This window comes from Gambusia affinis, linkage group LG09 (genome assembly GCF_019740435.1).
Source record: "Gambusia affinis linkage group LG09, SWU_Gaff_1.0, whole genome shotgun sequence".
NCBI classification, from domain to species: domain Eukaryota; kingdom Metazoa; phylum Chordata; class Actinopteri; order Cyprinodontiformes; family Poeciliidae; genus Gambusia; species Gambusia affinis.
The window spans coordinates 10,984,449-10,996,134 of NC_057876.1; the positions used below are offsets into that span (position 1 = coordinate 10,984,449).

General features: G+C 42.4%; 1 protein-coding gene across 1 annotated transcript; it reads left to right on the forward strand.

Moving 5' to 3' along the window:
* The first annotated feature begins 1,586 nt into the window (after window positions 1-1,586).
* LOC122837437 lies at window positions 1,587-4,957 on the forward strand. Its single transcript, XM_044127790.1, has 2 exons — window positions 1,587-2,938; window positions 4,120-4,957. Exons 1-2 carry the CDS (start codon window positions 2,583-2,585, stop codon window positions 4,955-4,957), a joined length of 1,194 nt encoding a protein of 397 aa, XP_043983725.1. The 5' UTR covers window positions 1,587-2,582.
* The last annotated feature ends 6,729 nt before the right edge of the window (window positions 4,958-11,686 follow it).

An 11,686-nucleotide genomic window follows, 5' to 3' on the forward strand; every position in this document is an offset into this window, starting at 1 on the left:
CAGAAAGGCATATGCATTAACAAATCGTCTCATAATCTGCCCACATAATTGGGTGGCTTAAAAATAAAAATCCTATAACCAGTCGGGGATGGCTTTAAAGGCATAAACACACAGGTCACGACCTCATGAAATCACAAATTCTTTGCAGCCTAGCAGATTTTATTTGCGCATTCACCTGAAAAAAGGATGAAAAAAAAAGAAGAAGAAGACGATGTTTATTGGCTCAGCGTGCGACCTCCTTGTCCTTGCAGTACCTCAGTAAGGCTGTTAGCATCTTGATGGAGGGTTACCAACTAATATAAAACACTCAGCCTTTGCAACAACAACTTTATGGAACACCTGTGGGAGCTGGTTTTTTATGAGCTCATTGGCTGCATGATTTCACATTTTCCGGCTGACAAGGTGACATATGCTGCTGGATACAAACACACCGTCCTGAAAAACCTTCCGGCAAACTTGACGAACAGCACAGTTTGCACCGGAACCCTGGCTGTTCCCCGCTCGCTGTTATGCTAACGGAAAAAAAACAACAAACAAACAAAAACAAAAAAAAAACCTGATTAGTCGGCATTAACGACAAACGTGTCTCCGTTTAAGTATGATCAAAGTCAAAACAACGAGTCAGCAGCAGTTTGATGCTCATTTAGCGCTCCCTCTTTTAAAGGGCCTCCTGTAACTGTTTCCCATTTGCATTTCATTTGCATAACCAAGCTGGCAGAGGCAGACGTAGGGATGCTCTTGCTATATATCTCCTTGCAGACGAGTGCTTCGATTCTTCTGGGGGCAGTTGAAATTCTGCAGGAGCCCACTTTTCCTTTTCACGGTTACATTTACATGCTCTCATCCAGCCTGCCCCCTCTTGAGTTATATCGGGGCGGGGCTTTATCACCTGAAATAAGCAGAGATAAATGTTGCTGAGAAAACACATAACCCACCCCCCCTACTCCAGTGTGTGTGTGTGTCTCATGAGTCTGTGTGGAGGCAGACATATTTGCGCGCGTGTGTGCGCAGTAATGTGTAATTGAATGCTCTAAATCTTGAGCCAGAACGTGTGTGGAAGCCATGAGCTTTCTGCAGACTCGGCTTCTCGTGGCATTCGTGGGGTTCTGCTGAAGGGGCACTTTCAGCTCGGGGATGCAGGAGGTCACTGTCTTACAAAGCACGCCCACTCTTGGCGCGTGTGCACAGGCGCGGTTGTATGTTTCTTGACATTTAACCCCAATATGGATCCAGCTGCCACTAAAAGACAGCCATTCTCCGGTGACATTTACGTGGGGTTACCAGAAATGATTAGTTAAGGCCGCTTTCATAATTCCTAACTGGGATCGAGGACTTTATACGTGGTAGTCCACTGAATGGTGTAGCTCATGGGGCAGCCTGAGGAAAATGAGTAATAAATATGTTGTTTTCTTTTTTAAACACAAAGGATGAATTACTAACTAATTACTTACCATAGTTGTTAAGCAGAAGGAAAATTGCTCCTTGTTTTTCACAGTGTGGCCTGCATCTGCATTTACTGGCCCTCATTGCAGTATCCAGGAGAAAAGAGTGCAATTATTTGTAACCAGGTGAAAAATGGGTACATGTAAAAAAATGTATTTTTGTAAACCATGTTTTGATTTATTTCACCAAATGGTTGTAATTCTTGTTTTTGCCAGCATGTGGTGCTGTTATTACAATGAGGTCTAGAATTACCGGAAATGGAAAAAACCTCTTGTTTATGTATTGTGGCACTCTGACTGGTGGAACGGAAGAGAAGGACATTTTTGGAGCCAAGACCTGTTGAAAAGGATGACTACGGCCACCTAAGCGGAGAATCCAAGTGTTTGGTAATTAATGTCAAGCTAAATTATCTTCCGTGAACAAAGCTAAGGAGAGGATGTTAATGTTATGTTTTTCTTTGTTTGTCCTCCTTTAGAAGTGCCACTGCCGTTTATTATACCTTTTGTTAAAGTTAAGTTTCTATGTGAAACTAGTTGCTGCGTCGTGAGCCCGCCATTTTCCCTGAAGCTGAGGCTTTACGTTGATAGAATGCAGGTCATTTCTTTCGGCCTATGTTGATCCTCATTCTTTCATTTGTTTCTTTGCAACTCAGAGAGAAAAGTGTTCTTTTTCATCTAAAAAAATAAAGGACCCATTTTATTTGAAGCTCCGTGTGCTGCATTATTCCCGGCTTCAAATATTGGTACCAGGAGTGGGGTCTCGCTTGTTTTATTTTTCCTCTCTGTGAGGGCATGTGCATGGCGGTGCAGCGTTAGCTTTGTTATACGGCAGTGGTGAAGAAGTGGCCTAAACCTGAGTGGACTTGGGTATCGTGTCTTTGTGGCGGCATCTGTTTCGAGATCGGAGGAGGAGTTGCTGGACAGTTGGTGCTCGCGTGGTTGTGAGGGATTTCAGCCGAGGTGATCATCAGACCAGAACGCATCCCAGGCGGGAGAGAGCATCGCCCTGCAGCGGTCTCGGAGCAGCCCAGGAACATCCGGTGGACTCGGGACTTCGACCAACTTATCCTTTGCTATTTAAATTTATTTTGACTGTTCTGTGAACTGACTGATTTAAAAAAAAAAAAAAAAAAATTGAACATGTCTAACCAAGATGAAAACTTTGTGATGGATGAACAGTTAGTGCATAATGATGAGGATAATGAACAAGATGGTGGACAGAACAATGAACAAAATGACACTGAACAAGCTGGGGTATTACAACAATTAAGTGAGTTAGCCAGAAGACAAGAAGAAGTCATGACAGTCATATCATCACTAAATACTGAGCCTACCAGATCTTATGTCTATGTACCCAGAGAAAGGCACATTTCACCATTTAGTGGAGACATTGACAAAGATGGGAGGAGTGTAGATGAGTTTATTGAAGAAGTAGAAAGGGTAATTTCTGCTAGAAATCAATCTGCACCTGAACAGTTTGATTTTGTGCTGTCACTGTTAAGAGCAGGGGTGGGCAATTAATTTCTTCAGGGGGCCGCATGAAAAATATGAAATATGTTGGAGGGCCGATCCAGCAATGACTCAAATTTAATCTTGACTCATTATTCATTTTCTCATACCTCTTGTTGTAATAAAATATTTAAATCATATTCTTTTGTTAAGAAGAATATTCAGTAAAAATTAATAAAAATAAAAAAACAATTTGTGGTTTGGCTGAAGTGAGAATTAACAAATTAATAGTTAAAAAAAATATCGTCATCACATCTGAATTTATTTTTAACTTTTTAATCTCTCCACAATTGAAATGGTGTGTGTTATATTAATCAACTGATCAACTGCATATATGAGCAATAAATGGTTTTAAGTGTTGGAAAAAGCCTGACGAACAGATGAGCAGCTGGGCAGTGTCCCGTATGTCACAGCTCTCATCCAAAGCCAGGAAAAATACGGTACTCAAAATCATTCACGCTGTCTTTCAGTTGCAGCACCAAGTCGCGATGTCCTCCATCCTTCTCGTTACGTTTGCGGCGGAGAGGAGATGTTCTCAAAAGCGTCTTTTTCTCAGGACATATTAGCACTGCTTAATGTACTCTCCGTCAGAGAAAGGTTTGCTCTTCCTAGCAATCTTGTGGGATATGACAAAACTTGCCTTGACTGCAGCTCCTCTAGATGCCAGGCGTTTTGTAAAAAGTGTTTGTTGAGCTTGCAACTTGGCTACGAGTACAGACGACTCAGTGGCGCTCTTTCTCTGAAAAGTTCTTGTATCTCTTCTGTGTTTGGTCACGTGGTAGCGTGAATATTATATTCCTTTAACACAGCCTCCTCGCACCACAAACTAAACACACGGCCTTGCCTTTGACTTCAATAAAGAAATATTTCGCTGTCCATGCCTTGTTAAAAATGCAGAATTCGGAATCAACTTTTCTTTTTTTACCGTGAGATGACATTTTGTGGGGATCGTGTATTCGGCTGCTAGCATCACTTGTTGTTGCTGTGCGTTAGCATATATGTCGATGCATTCATAAGCGGTCGTCAAGCCCTTTCAAATAAAGACAGCTGTGTCGCATGCACTCGAAAATACGGTGTTTTGTTTTGACTGGGGGGGGGGGGACGCGGGCCGGACAGGGATGCCCAACGGGCCATATCTGGCCCGCGGGCCTTAAAATGCCCAGGTCTGGTTAAGAGGCTCAGCTCTGGAAGAAGTGCGTTTACGCAAAGCTGATGGTGATGTTGTAAAAGACCTGTTTGTTTACCTAACAGATGCGTTTGGAGATAAACGTAGTGCTTCCCAACTTTTACAAAATTTCTACAACTGTAAACAGAAGGAAGGTGAAGACATACGTGACTTTTCATATTCATTATCTCAGGCCTTTAGTTTTGTACGGAATCAGCATCCTAATTCCGTGGCTAATGAAAACACAGTGTTGAGAGACCAGTTCATTGAGGGCATCAGAGACCTCTCACTGAGACGAGAACTCCGAAAATATGTAAGAGGAAAACCCGCATCGACTTTTATAGAGGTGCGTGAGGAAGCTTACTTGTGGTCCTTAGACCAAGCCCCTACCATAAAAATGGCTAGGAGTAAAGTGAAGACCTGCAGTAATGTTACAGCAGAAGCACAGTGCTGTGCAGTTAAGGAGACAGGAAATCCAATGTACCTGGAAGATGTGATGAAAACTCTTAAAGAGCAAGACAAAATCACTACTCCCACTAGACCTAATGAGAAGTCGGTCTCAATTGATGACGTTCTTAAAGTGCTCACTGAGCAAGGGAAAGTGATAACAGAACTCACTAAAGCTGTGAAAGAGTTGACAATTCAGAGCAAAGACCCTAGTAGCCAGACACCATATAAGATCAAAACGGTTCCAAGATTTACCCCTGATGGTAAGCCAATATGCTTCAAGTGCCAAACTGCTGGTCATGTTGCCAAACAATGTCCCCAGAAAAGACACAAAAACTCTGATGAATCCCCTGTTTCTGGTCAGTCGGGAAACGAGAGACCCTGGTTGCAATGAGTCGGGTAATGCAGGGTCATGTCAAAGACTCACGTACACTAGGGATCACACGGGAACAAATCATTGAGCGTGCCATAGGAAAATGTCCAGTGGTTGATCTAAAACTTAATGACCGGTTAGCTCATTGTTTACTGGACACTGGCAGCCAAGTCAGTACTATGACAGATGAGTTTTTCAGAAAATATATTGGTAATGATGAGAGCATGCTAGCTACAAATAGTTGGCTTAAAATAACTGCTGCAAATGGACTTGACATCCCTTACCAGGGATATATTGAACTGGACGTTGAGACGATGAATTTAAAGATCCCAAATTGTGGTTTCTTGGTCTTGAAGCCTTCAGCGAATCCTATTGTTTCTGAAGAATGCATAATTGGTATGAATGTCATTCACAGATGCAGACAGCTGGTGACATCAGAGTTTGACAACACTTTGGGTGGATCCTTAGACTCTGGGTGGAGGACAGCTTTTCAACAGGTACAGACCTGTTGCATAGAGAAAGGTGATAGTTCGGGTTGCAGGCAGAAACAAAGCACGTATTCCTGCATCCTCGGTGTCCACTGTGTTCGTAAAAGGTCACACTAAAACCTCAAATGCAGCCTCTCAGTTGATCATTGAACCAGTGACCACTCCTCTACCACCGGATTAGCAGTTATCCCAACACTTGTCACAAAGACCAGCCATGTTCTTCCGCTCCAGGTAGTTAATTTCTCCGCCGAGGAAGTGTGGTTGGGCCCCAGAACCCGGCTAGGCGTGATCTCAAAGGTTGAGCCTGTTGAGAGTGAGCAGACATGCCAAGTAAAGTTTCAGCGCATCTCTGCCGATGTTGAACAGGTTTCAGTGGACTCCAACACAGTGCAAACTGACAGTAAAGTGCAAGCCATTTTGGAAAGACTTGACATGGGGGGGACAGAGGAAGAGCGTGTTGCTCTCTGTGCATTGCTGTCTCGTTACATTGATGTTTTTGCAGATGATGATGAGAATCTGGGTCACACAGATAAAGTGAAACATGCGATCAAGCTGGTCGATGGCGTACCTGTCACACAGCCGTGTCGACGTATACCTCCTAACCAATACCAGGAAGTACAAGAACATATCTCTAAACTTTTGAAAAAAGGAGTTATACAGGAAAGTGAAAGCGCTTACGCCTCACCAGTTGTGGTAGTCCGCAAAGTTGACGGCAGTATACGCTTATGTGTAGACTATCGAAAGCTAAATCTAAAAACTAAGAAAGATGCATTTCCATTGCCTCGTATTGATGAGAGTTTTGATGCGTTAAAAGGTGCCAAATACTTTTCCACAGTTGACCTTGCCAGTGGGTATCACCAAGTGGCCATGGATGACCGAGACAGACATAAAACTGCTTTCACCACGCCTTTTGGGCTGTTTGAGTATGTACGCATGCCCATGGGTGTGTGTAATGGGCCTGCAACATTTCAAAGGTTGATGCAAGCAACTATGAGCGATCTGATATTCGACATCATGTTAGTCTATCTAGATGACATTTTGGTGTACTCACCAAGCTTTGAGTCTCATTTGGAGCAGCTAGACCCTAGTTTAAAAACGATTGAGAGACACAGGATTAAAAGTGAAATGGGAAAAATGTCACTTCTTGCAGAAGGAAGTAAAATTTCTTGGACACCAAATTTCAGCAGAGGGTATCTCAACTGATCCCTCCAAGGTTGCAGCAGTCAAGGAATGGCCTGTGCCTGGCACTGTTAAGGAACTCCAATCATTTCTAGGCCTATGTAGCTACTACAGAAGATATGTTGAGGGCTTTTCAAAGATTGCAGCCCCACTACATGACCTTGTGAATCAGTGCCGAGGAGCTGCTACTACAGCCAAAGCTAGTCAAAAACTAAGTGCATTGTGGAATACCAACAGTCAGATTGCATTTGACACATTGAAAGAAAAGCTTGTGACTGCTCCTGTTCTGGGTTATGCAGATTTCACTTGTCCGTTCATTTTGGAAACCGATGCTAGTGGTCAGGGTTTAGGAGCTGTCTTGTGTCAGCAGCAAGGTGACAAAAAACGGGTCATTGCATATGCAAGTAGACGGCTGAGAAATGCAGAGCGAAATGATAAAAACTATAGCAGCATGAAACTTGAGCTGCTCGCGCTTAAATGGGCAATAGTGGAAAAGTTTCGGGGTTACTTGCTGGGCTCTAAATTCACTGTGATATCAGACAATAATCCCTTATGTCATCTAAAAAGCGCAAAACTTGGAGCTATTGAACAGAGATGGGTAGCGCAGTTAGCTGCTTTCGACTTTGATGTGCAGTACCGACCAGGCCGGTGCAACTCAGCTGCTGACGCACTGTCACGACACCCGTTAGCAGGGGAGCCAGAACCAAATGATGATGAGGAGTTTGATGATTGCATTGCAATTTGCAATTTGATTTGTAGAGGCACTGCCCTTGAACCGGAGCTGGTTACAGCTGGGGTCAAATGTTGTCAGTTAAACCAGATCAGGGCTGCAGAAACTGGTAAGTTCGAGTCACATGCTAAAGAGGCTACACCAACTCTTCCAGGTTATTCCAAGGAAGAGCTGCAGACATTTCAATGTCAAGATCCAGTGATTAGTGTTTTAAAACAGTTTTTGGATCGAGGCAGCCCACCAAGTTCACAAGAAAGGAAGAATCTTCCTGTTGCTGCCAAGTCATTGTGGAAACAATGGAAACACATTAAGATGCGTGATGGATTGGTGTACAGAGTGGTGAGGGATGATCACGTTGGTGAATACTTTCAGTTGCTTGTTCCAGGTTGTTTACAAACAGCTGTTATGAAGAGTGTCCATGACTCCATGGGACATCAAGGAATAGAGAGGACATTACAGTTGTTGAGACAGAGAGCATTCTGGGTAGGGATGCACAAAGATGTTGAGCGATGGGTCAAGAATTGTGAACGTTGTATTCTCACAAAAATGCCCAACCCAAAGATTCACCCTCCAATGAAATCCTTTTTGGCAACACGACCTTTAGAAGTTGTGGCAGTAGATTTCACGCTCCTTGAACCAGCTTCAGACGGCCGTGAGAATGTTCTAGTCATTACCGACGTGTTTACAAAGTTCACTCAGGCGTTTCCTACTGCGTGACCAAAAAGCAGAGACCACAGCTAAAGTCCTCTTAAAGGAGTGGTTTATGAAGTACGGTGTACCTGAACGTCTGCACTCAGATCAGGGCCGTAACTTTGAATCCGAGGTTATTGCTGAACTTTGCAGAATGTATGGTGTGAAAAAAACGCGTACAACACCCCATCATCCGACAGGGAATGCACAGTGTGAGCGTTTTAACCGCACTTTGCATGAACTGTTGCGCACACTTCCACCTGACAAAAAAAGGCGTTGGCCTGAACATTTACCTGAGCTGGTTTATGCGTATAATGTTACTCCACACGACTACAGGATATTCCCCTTACTTCTTGCTCTATGGGGTTGATCCACATCTTCCTGTTGATGCATTGCTTGCAAATGAAAGTCACCATGATAAAAATCTTGATTGGCTTGCTGTGCACCAGCAAAGACTCAAAGAGGCACATGCAAAAGCAAAAGAGTATGCAGAGCAGAAAGCAGCTAAACGCATTGCTCAGCATAGTCACAAAGTGTACTGTCCTTCAATTGAGGTTGGAGAGTATGTTTACTTGAGACACAGACCACCTGGTCGTAACAAAATTCAGGATGCATGGAGTCCTGTTGTTTACCAACTCATAGACATAGTAGGCACAACTTGCACAGTACGACCTGTAGAGGGAGGACCAACAAAAACGGTTAATAGGGCTGACATCAGGTCATGTGTTAATCTGCCAGACACAACCCAGAGACACGTTGAAAACACTGTGACCACACAGTCAAACACTACTGAACCACACACTGACTCATCTGATAAGTATGATGGGGGTATAGTCATTGAGGAGGTTTCTTTTGACTTGACTCCTTGTTCAGGTTTAGAAAACTGTCCTATTAGTGAAAGTGTTGAGAAGCGAGCAGAGACTCAGTTGATTTCAGAACATGAATCTCCTGTAATTGAACAGGTGGAGACTGAACATGTTGACAATGAAACATGCAACATTGACCAACGGTGTGAGATACCAGTATCTCCTCCTTGCGTTAGACAAGTTCCCATACCTGCTCCCCGCAGAAGTAAAAGATTGAATGCAGGAAAACACTCAAACCCGCATCATGAACCTAGGTCAGTGTTGGAGCCAGAACTAAACTCATCAATGGTTTCACAAATCATTGCAAGCTTAGGTTCTGTGTTTTTCAGAGAAGCTTTAAAAGAAGTAAAAAACAGTTACTTTGTCACCGAGGACGATGACGGTTAAGCAGGGGAGAATGTAACCAGGTGAAAAATGGGTACATGTAAAAAAATGTATTTTTGTAAACCATGTTTTGATTTATTTCACCAAATGGTTGTAATTCTTGTTTTTGCCAGCATGTGGTGCTGTTATTACAATGAGGTCTAGAATTACCGGAAATGGAAAAAACCTCTTGTTTATGTATTGTGGCACTCTGACTGGTGGAACGGAAGAGAAGGACATTTTTGGAGCCAAGACCTGTTGAAAAGGATGACTACGGCCACCTAAGCGGAGAATCCAAGTGTTTGGTAATTAATGTCAAGCTAAATTATCTTCCGTGAACAAAGCTAAGGAGAGGATGTTAATGTTATGTTTTTCTTTGTTTGTCCTCCTTTAGAGGTGCCACTGCCGTTTATTATACCTTTTGTTAAAGTTAAGTTTCTATGTGAAACTAGTTGCTGCGTCGTGAGCCCGCCATTTTCCCTGAAGCTGAGGCTTTACGTTGATAGAATGCAGGTCATTTCTTTCGGCCTATGTTGATCCTCATTCTTTCATTTGTTTCTTTGCAACTCAGAGAGAAAAGTGTTCTTTTTCATCTAAGAAAATAAAGGACCCATTTTATTTGAAGCTCCGTGTGCTGCATTATTCCCGGCTTCATATTACCACTGGAACTCACCTAATTAGTAAATATAGAGCAGCTGATTTGATGTTAATCTTAGAATAAACACAGCTCTGCTTTCAAGGCCTTTCTTAGTGAGCAGCAGCGAACAGTCACCCAAACCACGGCGTCCTCAGGGTGAAGTTACAGATAGTTCAGTCGTCAATGTCAAATTTTATGCAAATGCTCATTTTCATCGTAGGTATTTTAAAATGCTGCTCTTTTTTTTTTTTTTTTTTTTTGAACAGTCACAAATAAGTCCTGAAGTATTTGATAAAATATTTTTCATTTGTGAGTCACACTGACCTGAACTCCAGTCAAGAACTTAATAAATTAATTTTTATTCCCGTAAGCTTTTTAAAGCCTTTAAATAAGAGCAGCTTCCCGTACGGAGCGAATGTACAGTGGAATAAAAATCCAAAGAGAATAAACCCAGTAAATACTTCAAATTGTACATGAAATTAGTTTAGGTGTCCAGTTAGAGTTTAAGTCCCTTTAGGATCAATAAAATGTGGTTTTACTTTTTAAATTTATATAATTGTACAATTGTATTAGTCCTAATAGATTTTTCTTATGCTTGTACAAATGCATGACACTCTTTTGTTCAAAAAAAGAAAAATCTTTGTCCCGTTCCCAAGTTATGAATAACATTGCATTGGTTTAACAAATAGACATAAGGAGGTTTGTCGTTGCTAGAAGATGTGAAGTTCAAGGGCTATCAATACTTTTCCCAGGTGCTGAAACTACTGATAAGCAGCGTGCAAATTCCTTTGGACCATGCTTATCAAAGCCTGCCTTCATTTTGTTTTTCCTCTATTGAGTTTTTTTTGTTTGTTTGTTTGTTTTTGCACCACATAATCAAATTTTTACAGTCTTCCAAGTCATGTGCTGTTTTATTAAGGGTTGTTATAGACCTCTCCTGAGATTCTTCTTATATGAAAACACAGCTCAAGAGAATACCATCCGAAAATAAAAGTTGAATGTCAAGGAAAAAAAAAAAGAAAGAAAGAAAAATGTAGCATAAACACCAGCAGAGGTTTGCTGCTGGTAGCCAACGTGAGCCAGCTGGGAATTTGAAAACAGATAGATGTGCCAAAACCTCGCTTCGATGATTGCTTTTTCTCACTAATTTGTTCCTCGCAAAATCACCTAATACCCCCACATTCGATACACAATCTTGATCCACCGCAATATACATACATCTACTTAGAGCATTGATTGACTTGGGATTCAGTGAAGGCTGGTGCAGCACTGCGAGCAGAAAGTCCCCGGACGAAACGGAAACCTTTACATCTCACAAATGCAAATGTATCCACGAGAAACCAATCTCACAGACGCAGCGAGAAACTGTGAAGGACAGAAATATTCTGATCATGTAGCTCTGGCGTAAAGTTGTTTCTTTTCTTCTCCCATTTTATGTTTTTTTTTCCCACTGATTCCCCCCCCTTCACTCACCCCACCCCGCCAGTCTCAGCTGGGCCGGCAGTCGTGGGTCTGCATGCACTCATAAGTGGTTAACCGAGGACTGCGGCGGATCACCAATCATTTAATGACACGACATGAAACAATACTCGGACGTAATGTAATATCACAGTGCAATCCAATTTCATTATTCCTAGGGGGTAATTGATGGAGTGGGCAGAGGGGGCAGTGACACAGCTAAAACCCAATAAAGGAAACAGAAGTAACAAATTCTGCAGGTGCAGTGATATAAGATGAAGCACCAACACTTTAAATCATCTCGCAGTGTCAAAAAGTTTCATCTGGAGAAGTGTTTGC